We start from the raw sequence: 19231 nt of genomic DNA, 5'->3' as shown, positions 1-19231 counted from the left end.
AAGTGGGAAAAAAATTATATAATAGGTACATTAGATATTAGGTCATTGTATACGGTCATTGAGCAGGACAAAGGTTGCCAAGAGGCCGAATATTTTCTTTTGGCCCTTGACATATATACAAGTGAACAGACTCTCTTTATTGTGGACTGTATCAAGTTCATTTTGCAACACAATTATTTTATATATAATGGTCACTATTACCTCCAAACTTGGGGCACTGCCATGGGCATGCGGTTTGCCCCAAGTTATGCTAACATTTATGTTGCCAAATGGGAGGAGTCTCATATATAATGAGGGTAAACTACATCTGGGTCTGGTGATGTGGCGTCAGTTTATTGACAACATTTTGTTTATATGGGAGGGCTCCCAAGTTGAGCTTAGTACCTTTCTTTTGGGACTTAACAACAATTCCTATGGCCTGGAATTCACATCCCACACAAGTCCTGTTGAGGTAAATTTTTTGGATCTCACCATTTATGTGGGGAACAACCAATTGCGCACCAAATGCCACCGAAAGACGGTCGATTCTAATAGTTTTATACATCTCACAAGCTTCCACCTCCCGGTTTGGCTTACAAACATACCAAAAGGGCAATTCACGAGGATTAGGTGCAATTGCTCAACGATTGAGGACTACAATATGGAATCAAGCTTTTTATCCAAGAAATTTCTGGAAAAGGGGTACCCCAGGCCGTTGCTGGAAAAAACGAAAGACGAGCTGGCCCAAACATATAGAGGTTCTTTATTTAAACCAACATCCAAAAAGGACTTAAGTAACAGCAACCTATCGGAACAAGTTTACACTTTGCCGTTTGTGACACAGTTCCATGCGGGATATAATAAATTTGTCGCATCATCCGTAAACATTGGGCTGTTTTACAGAAAGATAAAGTGGTAGGGGAGCTTCTTCCTGTCCACCCTAGGTTCGTATATAGGAGAGCCCAAACACTGGGCAATCTCATAGCCCCCACTACGGCAATTAACAATAAAAAGTGTTCTCAAACATCGAACCACTCGAATGCTGGCTTTTTACCATGTGGAGGCTGTTTTGGTTGTTTGCATACTTCTTTTAAAAAAACCCGACAAGTTACATTCTTTGACACAGATGGCACTAAGGAGTTTCAAATTAAAGAAAGTATTTCCTGTTTTTCTTCAGGAGTCATTTATTTCATTAAGTGCCCATGTAGAAAGTTATATGTGGGTCGCATGAAACGTCGCCTAATGGAGCGCATTAAGGAACACTTCAAAAATATACAAAAAGGCTTTTTAGGACACCACCTTTCTCGTCATTTTAAGGACAAACATAATCAGTCCCTGAGGGATGTCCTTTTTTGTGGTATACAGATTGTTCCTCAAAACCAAAGGGGTTTTACTGTTTACCTTAAGAAAATGTCCAGGGTCGAATCCCAATGGATTATTAATCTAACCAGTCTGGCCCCTATGGGCCTGAACTACGAGTTAGAGTTATATGCGTTTTAATTTTGAGTAATGGGGGGATTCTTGCGCAAAATTTTAATTAAACCCCGAAAAATCCAAAAAATATTTTTAAGTAAATAAATAGTTGTATATAAAGTATACCCTCTTTTTAAGAGTCTTTTACATATGATTCATATTCATACTATTATCTTTGTCATTTTTACATCGCTTCACCCTTTTAGCTGTATACAAGCAGTAGTTGTTTATAATTATTTAGTAAAAGTTTTAGTTGTTTATATGCGCAATTATTTTACTATCAGTGGTATACTGTGATATCCACTTCTAGTTTCAGTTTTTAATTTTAATATCATTAATAAAGGCAATTTAGTTCCATTTTTAAATATTTGTAAAGGCGTTTATTGCCCTTGGCAAATTCGTTTTTTTTTTTTTTTTTTTTTTTGCAGCATCTACACACATCTCTAAAGTGATTCCACTTATACTCTTCTTTTTTATTATAGTCTATGTGGGGCTAGTTTCAATATATATGAATATGGCGAACTGGACCGCTAACCAATTGGTTTTTGGCCCAAATGGGCTATTATAAGAAGTATTATAAGCAGTATAAGGTAAACATGATCCGAAACTTCATGGTCATTATAACCAATTGGTGTGCAGTCACAATTATTGTGCATTCACATTCTTTCCATGGTCCAGTACCCTGGGGGTTAATATGTCAATTACACTGGACAACTATATATAACAATCGGCAGAGAGGGGGCGGTAACCCTGACGAAGAGGGACGGAGTCCCTCGAAACGCATTGGTTAGCTTTTTGCCCCATCCTAGCTCCGTAGCCTTGTGATGTCACACGCTGCAGAGCAGTGTCAGCCATTTTTTTCAGCCGCGCATCCAGGATTGCCACCGGCCGGGACGCTACTGGCTCTGCGCGTCCTCCAACCACTCCAACTACTACAGTTTCTCCTGCCGCCTGGTTGTCCAGAAACCTCAGCAACAGCACTCGCTGGCTTCAACACCTATTGGCACTATCTTCCACGACCTAGGTAACGAGTAAGTGTTCATCACTACCTCTATATACGATTGTTATCAGCTTTGGTATTTCCATTATTGGTAGTCTGTGGGCGTACTAGGGTTTTGTAAAACCCACATCTCCAGTTTGTTGTAGCTGTTTTAGCGTGATACCTTACTCTTTAAGTATAATGTTTTTGTTTTTTTTAAATCTTTTCTGATAGGATCAATCATACCAGCAACAGGATGGGGCCAATCATACCACGATGCCAGAAAGAAATGCATATTCATTGCCCTCCACACCCATGGAAGTGGAATGCAGTGAATATTCATTTCTCTTTAGCAGCGGGCACAGGAGTTAGCCGGAGCCGCAGACTCCAGCCTCCTGTGACCCGATACTCTGCCAAAACCGCTCCCTCACCTTCCCACCACAGCCAGAGCCCATACATCCAGACTATAAGACACACCCCCATTTTCCTCCATAGTTTGGGAAGAAAAAAGTGCATCTTATAGTCCAAAAAATAAGGTAATTTTGGCATTCTTGAATTTTTACGGTTTCACGGTGTAACGGAGTCTACCGTGCTGGAGTACCTCTTTAGTACCACCCCGTGTTTCAGGAGGTCCACTTTGCTTTAGCTGGAGTCTGAATGAAGGACGCTGGCTGGAATTCCTTGATTACATGGGCGCATATAAAATATCACTGCTTCTCCACGTATTTCCAGTATATCAACACTTTACTTACAGGACACAGAAATATATATCACATAGGTACAGAGGGCAGGCTTATTGACAAGCAGCAGGCCAGACATACATTACAATAGCCGCAGGGGGCCGGAGCCTGCCGATATTTACTGTAGGAATTACAAAGGAGGGAGAGGTCAGAAGGGGGATATCTTGTCCCCTCTGCCCAGGGCGCAGCCTGTGGGCTAATGCATTAGGGACATGCCTCTCACATGGAAACTATTATACATACATATAACTGCACAACATAATCTGGGTGCTGAGGGGTTCCGTAACACGGCTCCCCCTTTTCAGCGACGCGATCGGCATACACAGTCTGATCCTTAACGGATCGGTTTGGGGATGACCGAAGTTTATGGGGTTGGTACAAGTTCCGTTTGTCGACTTAGTCCATCGGCGTTACCGTTTTGTTTGCCGGGTCTGTAGTGGATGGTGAAGTCCAGAGGTTGTAGGGCTAAACTCCACTGCAGTAATCTGGCGTTGTCTCCGGAGACCCGATTAAGCCAGACTAGGGAATTATGGTCCGTTAGGAGGGAAAACTGTCGTCCATACAAATATGGATGCAACTTTTTGAGTGCCCATACTACCGCCAGGCACTCCTTCCTGATGGCCGCATAGCTTACTTCACGGGGCAGTAGTTTCCGACTCGGGTAAGCTACCGGGTGTTCTTGGCCGTCCGGCCCAACTTGGCTCAGTACTGCCCCCAATCCAAACATAGAAGCGTCTGTGTGAACAAGGAAACGTTTAGTTGGATCGGGTGCGGCCAATACAGGGGTATTGGTGAGGGCGTCCTTTAGCTGGCAGAAGGCTTCCTCACACTCTGGGGTCCAGGTTACCTGGCGGGGTTGGTTCTTATGGGTCAGATCAGTGAGGGGCTTGGCTACGCTGCTGTAATTGGGAACGAATTTCCTGTAATACCCCGCTGTCCCTAGAAACGCCATGACCTGGGTTTTAGTGCGTGGGGTGGACCATTTGGCTATGGCCTCAATCTTGGCTGGTTCTGGTCGCTGTTTCCCACTTCCCACCCAATGCCCTAAATACTGAACCTCTGCTTTGCCCACGTGACACTTGTTTGGGTTCAGGGTGATTCCGGCCTTGTGGATCCTGTCCAATACTGTCTCTAGGTGATTTAGATGCTCTTCCCATGTCGCGCTGTAGATGGCGATGTCATCCAGGTAGGCACAAGCATAGTCCTGGAGACCATCCAGAAGCCGGTCAGCCAGCCTCTGGAAGGTCGCCGAGGCAGTCTTCATCCCGAATGGCATAACTCGAAACTGGAATAAGCCAAACTGGGTGACAAATGCCGACTTGGGAATAGCGTCAGGACAAAGGGGAATCTGGCAGTAGCCTTTGCATAGATCGATGGTGGTCAAATACTTTGCCCCCGCCAACCGGTCTAACAACTCATCCACACGCGGCATGGGATACGCATCCGTCACCGTTTTCTCATTGAGCTTACGATAGTCTACACAAAACCGTGTAGTCCCATCCTTCTTGGGCACTAACACTACGGGGGATGCCCAGGGACTATCTGACTCTTCAATGATCCCTAAACGCAACATCTCTTGTATCTCTTGTCGCATTCCTTCTCGTACAGACTCAGGGACACGGAAGGGGGGTTGTCGCAGGGGGGGTCTGATCCTGGGTCTCAACCTTGTGTTGTGCCAGGTGAGTGTACCCTGGTCTCCCTGAAAACATCCTCTGTCGCTGCCTCAACAACGCCTCCGCCTGCTGTCTCTCCCGGGGACCTAGGTCTTCACCCCAGTGTACCTGGTCCCATGTTTCAGACTGAGTCCTTTCCCATAAAACATCCGGCAAGGGAAGTCTGGCTAAATCCTCTGCTTCAGGTGCACAGATGGCCACTACCTCTTCAGGGCGCTCCCGGTAGGGCTTCAGCATATTCACGTGGAACATGCGGATAACCCTGGGGTCATCACAATCAGTGACATTATAGGTTGTGTCGGCTATTTTCCCCACTACCTGGTAGGGCCCCTGCCATGCAGCTTGGAACTTGTTCTGCCTAGTGGGATCTAACACCAGGACCTTCTGTCCTATTTCCAAGGTGCGTTCTCTGGCCCCCCGATCGTACCATATGCGCTGGCGCCACTGGGCCACCTGCATGTTCCCACGTACAGCCTGGGTCAGCTCCTGTAGGCAGTCCCGGAATTCCAGCACATAGGGTACAATAGGTACCCCTTCTATGATGCCCTCCCCTTCCCAGTGTTCTAGCACTAAGTCTAGGGGTCCCCTTACCTGCCTCCCGTATACCAGTTTGAACGGGGAGAACCCCGTGGATTCTTGGGGCACCTCCCGATAGGCAAACAGGAGGTGTGGCAAGAATTTCTCCCAGTCCCTGTAGGTCCTGGTAAAAGTCCCAATGAGTTGTTTTAACATCCCGTTAAAGCATTCACACAACCCATTGGTTTGCGGGTGGTACGGGGTGCTTCTAATGGACTTTACGCCACACAGCTTCCACAGTTGGTTGGTCACCTCTGCTGTAAACTGGGTACCCTGGTCCGAGATAATCTCCCAGGGAAATCCAACCCATGAGAAAACCTGGAGCAGGGCAGCCGCCACCGTCTCTGCCAGTATGTTAGGTAACGCAACCGCCTCTGGATACCGTGTGGCATAATCTACCACTGTCAATATATACCTTTTCCCTGACGGACTGGGTTTGGCTAACGGCCCTATCAGATCGACCGCTATTCGGCTAAATGGTTCCTCCACAATGGGGAGGGGGCGTAATTTGGCCTTGCATCAATCTCCCCTCTTGCCAATGCGCTGGCAACTGTCACAGGTCTGGCAGTACTGACGAACATCATAGGTTACCCCCGGCCAAGAGAAGTTTTGTGTCAGACGATGCTTGGTGCAACTGACGCCGAAGTGCCTGGCCAAGGGTATGTCATGAGAGATTCGCATTGATTGTCAGATTGTCCTGCCTATACTTCTTGGGAACTACCAGCTGTCATTTTATAGTGGGGCTCATCCCTGTGTGGTGCTGCTCTGTGAACCGGTAGAGGAGTCCCTGCTTCCATACAAACTGTTCCCCTTCCAGTACCCCTCTCCCCTCCTGTGCCTTCCCACGATATCCCTCCAATGAAGAATCCTCAAGTAACTCCCTCTTAAATTAAGCTGGGGTGGCCCAAGAAATGTGTCTTGCTATGGGAATATGGGTAGGGCTGGGATGTCTTACCTGGGCCTCCTCTGAGTATGATTCTGCCTCCGCAGCTCGAGCTTGTCTCCGGGTGGTCACAGGATATGTCTCAGCCAGAGGGGCAACCGAGAAGGCAGACAACATGGGCCCCAAGTCATTTCCCAACAAGACGTCTGCAGGCAAATCCTCCATCAAGCTGACCTCAACAAGGCCATCCCCGACTCCCCAGTTCAGGTGAATCCTGGCAGTGGGCAGTCGATGTATGGCTCCCCCTGCTACACGGACTGCCACTGTCCGGTCCATCTTCTCTTGGTCCCAGACGAGATGAGACCTCACAAGGGTCAAAGTTGCCCCGGAATCTCTTAGTCCCTGCATACGTTTCCCATTAACCCACACGACCTGTCGATGCTGTTGTCGATTATCTGCCTGGGCTGCCTGCACGGGGTCTACTTCATGCAGCACTTCCTCCATCACTTCCACCCCCTGGTTAGTCGTAGCCTCCAATGCCGGGTCAGCTTCGCCTTGGTAGCAGTGTACTGCGGCCCGGCTGAAGGTAGCTGCTCCCGCCTTTGGCCACTGGGTTTGATGAGTCCGGTTGGGACATTGTCTTTGCAGTTGGCCCAGCTGATGGCAGGTGTTGCATCGCGCCCCAGGGGGACTGTAGTAGGCTGGGTTTTTAGCTGGTCCCCCTACAATCTTTGGTGGTTTTGGGGCCTCCAGGTCCATGGGCGGACCCCTAGCGACCATCTTTGATCCGGACAACTGAGGCCTCCTGGCATCATGATGTTCATCGGCCAGACGAGCGGCCTCCTCAAGAGTCGTTGGACGCCTGTCCCGAAGCCATCCCTGTGTCTCGGGGGTTAGTCCATTAAAGAATCGTTCTAACAAGAAGAGCTGGAGGACGTCGTCCTTAGTGGTTGCTTTGCTCCCTTGTACCCACCTTAACAGTGACCGCCGTAATTTACAGGCCCATTCAGCATGGGTATCGGTTACGCGTTTTATAAGTCCACGGAACTTTTGGCGGTATGCCTCTGGTATCAGCGCATACCGGGCCAAGATCACTTCTTTGATCCGCTCATAGTCCATACAGTCCTCATCAGGTACCGTGCGATAGGCTAAACAACTACTGTCCCTATTATACAGCTGGCACTTCCTAACGCATACTCAATACCTTCGGTCTGTCATAACAGATAACCGAAAAATGAAGAGATCCAGAACACATTTAAACTAAGGCTTTATTTATGGAAAACATATCCAGTGCCATAGTGCACAAGCACCTAAACAAGAAGTGGGAAGCTACGTAATATAACTTGCTAAAAGCATATAATGCAGTGTAGTAACGAGCAATGCCACACATAAGTCAATTATATTACACTTTAGTTGCCTAAGCATACGCCCCCGGAAGAAGCTGGTTGCGAAACGCGCGTTGGGGTGAGGTGGGACGCTGGGTCAGCCGCAGGTAGATATGGCAGTTGTCTTTTTATGTGGCACATATATGTAATGGTTTCACTGTATGTATGCTTAGGCAACTAAAGTGTAATATACCGGACTTATGTGTGGCATTGCTCGTTACTACACTGCATTATATGCTTTTAGCAAGTTATATTACGTGGCGCTTGATGGTTTTTGCCACAGCACTTGGGGACACTTTCAAAGTTTTCCTAATTTTTGGGATTGACTGACCTTCATTTCTTAAAGTAATGATGGCCACTCATTTTTCTTTACTTAGCTGCTTTTTTTCTTGCCATAATACAACTTCTAACAGTCTATTCAGTAGGACTATCAGCTGTGTATCCACCAGACTTCTGCACAATACAACTGATGGTCCCAACCCCATTTATAAGGCAAGAAATCCCACTTATTAAACCTGACAGGGCACACCTGTGAAGTGAAAACCATTCCCGGAGGCTACCTCTTGAAGCTCATCAAGAGAATGCCAAGAGTGTGCAAAGCAGTCATCAAAGCAAAAGGTGGCTACTTGGAGAACCTAGAATATAAGACATAATTTCAGTTGTTTCACACTTTTTTGTTAAGTATATAATTCCACATGTGTTAATTCATAGTTTTGATGCCTTCAGTGTGAATGTACAATATTCATAGTCATGAAAATACAGAAAAATCTTTAAATGAGAAGGTGTGTCCAAACTTTTGGTCTGTACTGTGTATATATATATATATATATATATATATATATATATATATATATATATATATATATATATATATATATATATACAGTATATATATATATATATGTGTATATATATATATATATATATATATATATGTCAGTGAGACACATATATATATATATATTTATATTCCATACAGTGCTAGATATCATAAAAGCCGGTAATTCAATTGCCGGTTTTTGCTATCACCTTCCCAAATCCGATATGTCTCACTGACGTATATATATATATATATATATATATATATATATATATATATATATATATATATATATATATATACACATATATACTGTATATATGTTTTAATGAACATTTGAGCACATAAATCCATTAGATGTCAGTTTTGCAAGCCTGTGAGAAAATATTGCAGTACAGATGCCATACGGATTACATACGGAGGATGCCATGCGCAAAATACGCTGCCACACCCTGCCTACGGATGACATATGGATCACTATTTTGGGAACATTTCTGCGTATTACGGCCATAAAAAATGGACCGTATTTTCATACGCTGGATGTGACGCCGGCCTAAAGATGAGGAGGTTTGGGCCACTAGCCTTACTGTTCTCCTGTTATACCCTAAGCTATCCCCTCCCCCTCCCCCACGAAGCCTGGGACAGAAGTGCTAGTGTATAAACATGTAAGACAAACGGGTATAACAAAAAGCAACTAAAATACAAAACACTCATCAAAGGTAGAGAGGTATGTCGGGAAGGGTAGGAATGTACAAATCAAATGGAAATAGGACAATGAGGAAATCATACATCCAAAAACAGCATGCAACAATCTCCAGTAGCAACAACGATCTACAACTCAGCACAGCAACTCCAAGGAGCTAGGAAGTAAAACTGGCTAGGAAGAGAAGGTCTGGCATGATTTTATAGCAAGAGGAAATGACCAGGTCAGGAACAGCTGTGAGATAGAGCTGCAATTTTCTAACCAGCATAGAAAGGGTCATTAACCTCTTCAGCTTCAAAAGAAAGAAAATCCATTTAATAGGAAGCACAAACACAGAGGCTAAATGGAAGAGCTGGAATTCACAATATGTAGTGATCTTCCAAACTGCAGATCTTTCAGGAGAATGTGACCCACTTGTGACAACATCTTTAAGAACTCACCACAAATCTTCTGTAGTTGTAGGCTTGTGCTAATCCTTCTGTTTTAATTAGTTTTTAACCCCTTTGTGACATCTGACTTACTATCCCGTCGAGTTGACCTGGGGCCGTATGACCATCAATGGGAGAGTACGTTATATGCGATCACCTGCGCTCACGGGGGGAGCGCGGTCGATCGCGGCCGGATGTCAGTTGACTATCACAGCTGACATCCGGCACTATGTGACAGGAACAGTCATGGACCGCTCCCGGCACATTAACCCCCAGAACACTGCAATTAAACATGATCGCAGCGTTCCGGTGGCAAAGGGAAGCATCGTGCAGGGAGGGGGCTCCCTGCGTGCTTCCCTGAGACCCTCAGAACAACGCGATGCGATCGCGTTGTTCCGAGGGTCTCCTCCGATCTCCTCCTCCCTGCAGGCCCCAGATCCAAGATGGCCACGGGGGACCTTCCGGGTCCTGCAGGGAGGTGACTTGCGAGCACCTGCGGAGAGCAGGTGCCGGCAAGCCTCCTGCATTGCCTGTCAGATTGCTGATCTGACTCAGTGCTGTGCAAAGTGTCAGATCAGCGATCTGACAATATATAGTGATGTCCCACCCTGGGACAATGTAAAAAAGTAAAAAAAAAAAATACACTGTGTAAAAATATAAAAAAAAAAAATCCTAAATAAAGAAAAAAATAAATAAATATTGTTCTAATACATTTCTTTATGTTAATAAAAAAACAATAAAAGTACACATATTTAGTGTCGCCGCATCCGTAACGACCCGACCTATAAAACTGTCCCACTAGTTAACCCCTTCAGTGAACACGTAAGAGAAAAAAAAAAAGCAAGGCAAAAAACAATGCTTTATCATCTTGCCGCCGAACAAAAAGTGGAATAACACGCGATCAAAAAGATGGATATAAATCATCATGGTACCGCTGAAAACGTCATCTTGTCCCGCAAAAAACAAGCCACTATACAGCGTCATCAGCAAAAAAAAGTTATAGCCTTCAGAATAAAGCGATGCAAAAATAATTATTTTTATATAAAATAGTTTTTATTGTATAAAAGCGCCAAAACATAATAAAATTATATAAATGAGGTATCGCTGTAATCGTACTGACCCGAAGAATAAAACTGCGGAACGGTATAAACGCCCCCCCCCAAAAGAAATTCATGAATTGCTGGTTTTTGTTCATTCTGCCTAACAAAAATTGGAATAAAAAGTGATCAAAAACTGTCATGTGTCTGAAAACGGTGCCAATAAAAACATCAACTCGTCCCGCAAAAAACAAGACCTTACATGACTCTGTGGACCAAAATATGGAATAATTATAGCTCTCAAAATTAGTTAGGGTTAGGGTTGGGGCTAGTTTTGGGGTTAGGGTTTGGAATACTTTACGGTTGGGTTAGGGTTGTGTCAGGGTTAGGGGTTGTGGTTAGGGTTATGGTTGTGATTAGGGTTAGGGGTGTATTGGGGTTAGGGTTGGAGTTAAAATTGGGGGTTTCCACTGTTCAGGCACATCAGGGGCTCTGCAAACGCAAAGTGGCGCCCACAGACCATTCCATAAAAGTCTGCATTCCAAAACGTCACTACTTCCCTTCCGAGCCCCGACATGCACCCAAACAGTAGTTTTCTCACACATATGGGGTATCAGCGTACTCAGGACAAATTGGCCAACAACTTTTTGGGGTCCAATTTCTCCTCCTGTTACCCTTGGAAAAATACAAAACTGGGGGCTAAAAAAATCATTTTTGAGGCAAAAAAAAGGATTTTTTTTATTTTCATGGCTCTGCGTTATAAACTTTTGTGAAACATTTGGGGGTTCAAAGTACTCACCACACATCTAGATAAGTTCCTTTGGGGGTCTAGTTTCCAATATGGGGTCACTTGTGGGGGGTTTCTACTGTTTAGGTACATCAGGGGCTCTGCAAACGCAACGTGATGCCCGCATACCATTCCATCAAAGTCTGCATACCAAAATGGTGCTCCTTCCTTTACGAACTCTGCCATGCGCCCAAACAGTGGTTTACCCCCACATATGGGGTATCAACGTACTCGGGACAAATTGCACAACAACTTTTGGGGTCAAATTTCTCCTGTTACCTTTGGAAAAATAAAAAATTGGGGGCGAAAATATCATTTTTGTGAAAAAAATTATTTTTTATTTTTACGGCTCTACATTATAAACTTCTGTGAAGCACTTGGGGGTTCAAAGTGCTCACCACACATCTAGATAAGTTCCTTAGGTGGTCTAGTTTCCAAAATGGGGTCACTTGTGGGGGTTTCCACTGTTTAGGCACAGCAGGGGCTCTCCAAATACGACATGGCGTCTGATCTCAATTCCAGCCAATTCTGCGTTGAAAAAGTCAAACGGTGCTCCTTCCCTTCCGAGTTCTGCCATGCACCCAAACAGTGGTTTACCCCCACATATGGGGTATAACCATACTCAGGACAAATTGTACAACAACTTTTGTGGTCCACTTTCTTCTGTTACCCTTGGGAAAATAAAAAATTGGGGGCGAAAAGATAATTTTTGTGGAAAAAATATGATTTTTTATTTTTACGACTCTACATTATAAACGTCTGTGAAGCACTTGGGGGTTCAAAGTGCTTACCACACATCTAGATAAGTTCCTTAGGGGGTCTACTTTCCAAAATGGTGTAACTTGTGGAGAGTTTCCACTGTTTAGACACATCAGGGGCACTCCAAACGCGACATGTGCCCAAACAGTGGTTTACCCCCACATATGGGGTATCAGCGTACTCAGGACAAATTGCACAACTTTTGTGGTCCAATTTATTTTGTTACCTTTGGTAAAATAAAACAAATTGATAAGTAATTTTTTTGTGAAAAAAAGTAAAATGTTCATTTTTTTTTTTTAAACATTCCAAAAATTCCTGTGAAGCACCTGATGGGTTAATAAACTTCTTGAATGTGGTTTTGAGCACCTTGAGGGGTGCAGTTTTTAGAATGGTGTCACTTTTTGCTATTTTCATCATATAGACCCCTGAAAGTGACTTCAAATGTGATGTGGTCCCTTAAAAAAAAATGGTGTTGTAAAAATGAGAAATCGCTGGTCAACTTTTAACCCTTATAACTCCCTAGCAAAAAAAAAATTTGGTTCCAAAATTGTGCTGATGTAAAGTAGACATGTGGGAAATGTTATTTATTAAGTATTTTGTGTAACATAGCTCTGTGATTTAAGGGTATGAAAATTCACAGTTGGAAAATAGCAAAATTTTTAACATTTTTGCCAAATTTCCATTTTTTTCACAAATAAACACAATTAATATCAAAGAAATATTACAACTGTCTTCATGTACAATGTGTCACAAGAAAACAATGTCAGAATCACTGGGATCCATGGAAGTGTTCCAGAGTTATAACCTCATAAAGGGACAGTGGTCAGAATCGTAAAAATTGGCCCGGTCATTAACGTGCAAACCACCCTTATTAGGGGTAAGGGGGTTAATTACATTGGCTCTATGCTTGGGGTCATTGTATTATCTTAGAATTAATTTGAAGCGAATCATATGCCTCCCTGATGGTATTGCATAATGCAAAAGTATTGCCTTTATTTCTCAGCATTGAGGACTTGAAAAAATGGGCAACGTTGAGGACCATAGATGCAATGGTTGAGCTATCTTCAGCATAAAGAAGAACAAGGAGTCCTGTAAATAATAATATGAAATTTGAGAGCAGCAAAACATAGGTTAAGTGAGCCTTATTCCAGGGATGTGCTACTTATTATTACACTCTGTGTTGTAGTTTTCAATAAAATCAGTGTTTTATCAACAGGAGATTATCACTGTCTGACCAGGTCTCATCTGCACAGCAGTCAAGCTAATCTGTGTATTCCCACCCAAACATTAATTAACAGCTTGCTGACAATGTATACTGCACACAGGCAACTGCTAATCAGGCATGTGGGCAGGGGATATAGCAATCTGACAACTGCTATATTTACAATACAGGAACAGGAATTCTATCAAAACTACCATAAGCAGTCCAGTAAGTGGTATTGATACATTATTGGAATTAGGCTATCTTGCCCTATATTATGCTGCTCTCAGATTACATAGCAAAAACCTGCTGACAGATTATCTTTTAACACGTAAATTTTGTAAACATATACAAATATATAAACACACCATTGTGCCTAAGATAATATATCTATATATATAATTGTCTAAGGGTTTTTCCGTCTGTCTGTTTGTCTGTCTGTCTGTCCTGGAAATCCCGCGTCTCTGATTGGTCGAGGCCGCCAGGCCTCGACCAATCGGCGACGGGCACAGCATGGCGACGATGATGTCATAATGGAAATCCCACGTCTCTGATTGGTCGAGGCCGCCAGGCCTCGACCAATCAGCGACGGGCACAGTATCGACGTAGATGTCATAATGGTTGCCATGGCGACGATGATGTCATAAAGGTTGCCTCGACCAATCAGCGACGGGCACAGTCTGCCGCGAATTCTGGAATCATCGTTGTCCATATACTACGGGGACATGCATATTCTAGAATACCCGATGCGTTAGAATCGGGCCACAATCTAGTATATATATATATATATATATATATATATATATATATATATATACAGGTCCTTCTCAAAAAATTAGCATATAGTGTAAAATTTCATTATTTACCATAATGTAATGATTACAATTAAACTTTCATATATTATAGATTCATTATCCACCAACTGAAATTTGTCAGGTCTTTTATTGTTTTAATACTGATGATTTTGGCATACAACTCCTGATAACCCAAAAAACCTGTCTCAATAAATTAGCATATTTCACCCGTCCAATCAAATAAAAGTGTTTTTTAATAACAAACAAAAAAACCATCAAATAATAATGTTCAGTTATGCACTCAATACTTGGTCGGGAATCCTTTGGCAGAAATGACTGCTTCAATGCGGCGTGGCATGGAGGCAATCAGCCTGTGACACTGCTGAGATGTTATGGAGGCTCAGGATGCTTCAATAGCGGCCTTAAGCTCATCCAGAGTGTTGGGTCTTGCGTCTCTCAACTTTCTCTTCACAATATCCCACAGATTCTCTATGGGGTTCAGGTCAGGAGAGTTGGCAGGCCAATTGAGCACAGTAATACCATGGTCAGTAAACCATTTACCAGTGGTTTTGGCACTGTGAGCAGGTGCCAGGTTGTGCTGAAAAATGAAATCTTCATCTCCATAAAGCATTTCAGCATTTCCCCAGGTCAAGCCACTTTTGAACCATAAACAGCGGCAGAAGCGCCTGACCTGGGCTACAGAGAAGCAGCACTGGACTGTTGCTAAGTGGTCCCAAGTACTTTTTTCTGATGAAAGCAAATTTTGCATGTCATTCGGAAATCAAGGTGCCAGAGTCTGAAGGAGGACTGGGGAGAAGGAAATGCCAAAATGCCTGAAGTCCAGTGTCAAGTACCCACAGTCAGTGATGGTGTGGGGTGCCATGTCAGCTGCTGGTGTTGGTCCACTGTGTTTCATCAAGGGCAGGGTCAATGCAGCTAGCTATCAGGAGATTTTGGAGCACTTCATGCTTCCATTGGCTGAAATGCTTTATGGAGATGAAGATTTCATTTTTCAGCACGACCTGGCACCTGCTCACAGTGCCAAAACCACTGGTAAATGGTTTACTGACCATGGTATTACTGTGCTCAATTGGCCTGCCAACTCTCCTGACCTGAACCCCATAGAGAATCTGTGGGATATTGTGAAGAGAAAGTTGAGAGACGCAAGACCCAACACTCTGGATGAGCTTAAGGCCGCTATTGAAGCATCCTGGGCCTCCATAACATCTCAGCAGTGTCACAGGCTGATTGCCTCCATGCCACGCCGCATTGAAGCAGTCATTTCTGCCAAAGGATTCCCGACCAAGTATTGAGTGCATAACTGAACATTATTATTTGATGTTTTTTTTGTTTGTTATTAAAAAACACTTTTATTTGATTGGACGGGTGAAATATGCTAATTTATTGAGACAGGTTTTTTGGGTTATCAGGAGTTGTATGCCAAAATCATCAGTATTAAAACAATAAAAGACCTGACAAATTTCAGTTGGTGGATAATGAATCTATAATATATGAAAGTTTAATTGTAATCATTACATTATGGTAAATAATGAAATTTAACACTATATGCTAATTTTTTGAGAAGGACCTGTATATATATATATATATATATATATATATATATATATGTATATATATATATATTATGTATGCAAGCTCTGTGCCTGATCAATTTTCTTTTTATTTTAGAATAAAATTTCAAATATCCTGACTAAACTTATTATCCTAAAAGTTTTTGCATATTTCTCTTATTGCAATGAAATGAACGCCCAGGCTCATATTCCCAATCAAGCACAGGAGACTTCCATCGCTAGTAAAGACGAAGAAAAAAGAGTGAAATCAGAAGACCCCGGGCCAGCAGCTAAGCGAGGAGAGCCTTCGCGTGTAAGGATATTTGAGGGAGGGTAAGTACAATTCTGTATACACCTTTTCATATTTAGTTATTCTAGACTGAAAGGTTGTCCTCATTTATGTATAAACTAGATGGCAGCCCGATTCTAAAGAATCGGGAGTCTAGAATCCATATATACTTTATTTATTCAAATGTAAGAATAATACAATTAATAAATAATAGTAAGAAAGAACAAAAAATGGCTGCACTCACCAGCTCTTGACAATTCTTGACAGTACGGCACATTTCTGATTGGTCGCTCGCAGCAGGCGGCAACCAATCAGAAAAGTGCCGCGCACCACGAATGCATATATCTTTGTCCACCCTGAGCGGGTGTAGGATGCTGGTGACGTCACTTATCTCCGGACATTATCTCCGGACAAAGCCACGGAAGTTGGCACAAATTGCCGGAAGTAGTATTCTAGGCAATTATATATTAGATTTTAATGTTATCAGTGTTTACCTTTGAACGTTTATATTGTATTGTCCTGTCACCAGCCATGTGTACGATTATCGGCCGAAAGCCTCTCTGAAACCAATAATCACCCCATGTAAAGGTATCTTTATAAGTTAAAGATTCAGAATACTATGACTTTTATCATATCCTGAACAGTCAAGTTTTTTATGAACCGTTAAGGTTTTCTGGTTGAAGTAAAAAAAACTCTGAGTGTTTACAGTTTGAAACCATAAAATGTTGAAAAATTATGTCATTCTTGAGTATATCACTCAATGGTGCTCATAAACGTGTCAAATTTGATCTATAATATACTTTAATATACGTTACTTTAATCTTTAATATACTTAAGAACAGGGCCCCAGACATCACACAGGGGGTCTGAAACACCGCACAGTGGTCCAAAATATCGCTGTGCTCTGCCTGTGGCCCCATATGCTGCCTGGGACCCCTGTGCTCTGCCTGGGGCCCCATATGCTGCCTGGGGCCCCTGTGCTCTGCCTGGGGCCCCATGTTCTGCCTGGGGCCCCTGTGCTCTGCCTGGGGCCACTGTGCTCTGCCTGGGGCCCCATATGCTGCCTGGGGCCCCTGTGCTCTGCCTGGGGCCCCATATGCTGCCTGGGGCCCCTGTGCTCTGCCTGGGGCCCCACAGGCTGCCTGGGGCCCCTGTGCTCTACCTGGGACCACTGTGCTCTGCCTGGGGCCCCATATGCTGCCTGGGGCCCCTGTGCTCTGCCTGGGGCCCCTGTGCTCTGCCTGGGGCCCCATGTTCTGCCTGGGGCCACTGTGCTCTGCCTGGGGCTCCATAGGCTGCCTGGGGCCCCTGTGCTCTGCCTGGGACCACTGTGCTCCTCCTGGGGCCCCATATGCTGCCTGGGGCCCCTGTGCTCTGCCTGGGGCCACTGTGCTCTGCCTGGGGCCCCATATGCTGCCTGGGGCCCCTGTGCTCTGCCTGGGGCCCCATATGCTGCCTGGGGCCACTGTGCTCTGCCTGGGGCCCCATATGCTGCCTGGGGCCCCATATGCTGCCTGGGGCCCCTGTGCTCTGCCTGGGGCCCCTGTGCTCTGCCTGGGGCCCCATGTTCTGCCTGGGGCCCCTGTGCTCTGCCTGGGGCCACTGTGCTCTGTCTGGGGCCCCATATGCTGCCTGGGGCCCCCGTGCTCTGCCTGGGGCCCCATATGCTGCCTGGGGCCCCTGTGCTCTGCCTGGGGCCCCTGTGCTCTGCCTGGGGCCCCATATGCTGCCTGGGGCCCCTGTGCTCTACCTGGGGCCCCTGTGCTCTGCCTGGGGCCCCATGTTCTGCCTGGGGCCCCTGTGCTCTGCCTGGGGCCCCATGTTCTGCCTGGGGCCCCTGTGCTCTGCCTGGGGCCACTGTGCTCTGCCTGGGGCCCCATATGCTGCCTGGGGCCCCTGTGCTCTGCCTGGGGCCCCATATGCTGCCTGGGGCCCCTGTGCTCTGCCTGGGGCCCCATAGGCTGCCTGGGACCACTGTGCTCTGCCTGGGGCCCCATGTTCTGCCTGGGGCCCCTGTGCTCTGCCTGGGGCCACTGTGCTCTGCCTGGGGCCCCATATGCTGCCTGGGGCCCCTGTGCTCTGCCTGGGGCCCCATATGCTGCCTGGGGCCCCTGTGCTCTGCCTGGGGCCCCATAGGCTGCCTGGGACCACTGTGCTCTGCCTGGGGCCCCATATGCTGCCTGGGGCCCCTGTGCTCTGCCTGGGGCCACTGTGCTCTGCCTGGGGCCCCATATGCTGCCTGGGGCCCCTGTGCTCTGCCTGGGTGTAGGACACTGGTGACGTCACTTATCTCCGGACATTAGCTCCGGACATTAGCTCCGGACATTATCTCCGGACATTAGCTCCGGACATTATCTCCGGACATTAGCTCCGGACAAAGCCACGGAAGTTGGCACAAATTGCAGGAAGTAGTATTCTAGGCAATTATATATTAGATGTATCCTCGATACTATATAATCAAAATGAACAACTTTGATGGTCTGCGATTTCTAACTCTCAATGTTACTTTGTCACTCGGTGTCACTTTGAATCTTGGCATAGCCTGAGTAGGTATGTGTAAAGCTATTGTTTATAGATGCTCTGTACTATTTAGCTCACTGGGTGTTTGGCTACTGTTTTAGGCTACGTTCACATTTGCGTTGTGCGCCGCAGCGTCGCCGCCGCAACGCACAGCGCAAATGTGAACACATGCACAACGCTGCTTTTTGCGCCGCATGCGTCCTTTTTTCCATTGAATTTGGACGCAGCAAAAATGCAACTTGCTGCGTCCTCCGCGCCCCGACGCGGGCGCCGCAGGGACGCATGCGGCGCAAAAAGCAAGTGCACCGCATGTCCATGCGCCCCCATGTTAAATATAGGGGCGCATGATGCATGCGGCGCCGCTGCGGCGCCCGACGCTGCGGCGCTAGCCGCAAATCTGAACGTAGCCTTAGTTCCTTTTTCGTCTTATTGGAGCAGAGCTGTAATCAGCCATGACCCGGTCATTTACAGTGTCGACAAGGAAACTGAGGTAGTCTGAGACACTCCTCCTGTCTCACATTGGGTAACATTGCTCTTCCTGCAAGAAATGCAGAATACTTAATGGCTTTTGTCTAAAATGTACCAATGTAATGCACTATGTATGTAATCGATGTGAATACTTTTCTGCCCAATG

At 45.3% G+C, this 19231-nt stretch overlaps 1 protein-coding gene across 3 annotated transcripts in view; it reads left to right on the top strand.

Annotated features, from left to right (window-relative positions):
* Window positions 1-19231, top strand: part of HIVEP3 (HIVEP zinc finger 3) — a 1468651-nt gene that overhangs the window by 1005511 nt on the left and 443909 nt on the right. For all 3 annotated transcript variants that reach the window (XM_077295551.1, XM_077295549.1, XM_077295552.1), the window contains one exon: window positions 15991-16121. In XM_077295551.1, the coding sequence (XP_077151666.1) occupies window positions 15991-16121 (131 nt within the window). The remainder of the gene's footprint in view (window positions 1-15990; window positions 16122-19231) is intronic.

Source organism: Ranitomeya variabilis, chromosome 3 (genome assembly GCF_051348905.1).
Source record: "Ranitomeya variabilis isolate aRanVar5 chromosome 3, aRanVar5.hap1, whole genome shotgun sequence".
NCBI lineage: Eukaryota > Metazoa > Chordata > Amphibia > Anura > Dendrobatidae > Ranitomeya > Ranitomeya variabilis.
The sequence above is the reverse complement of the archived record's forward strand: the minus strand, read 5'-3'. Positions and strand labels throughout refer to the sequence as shown.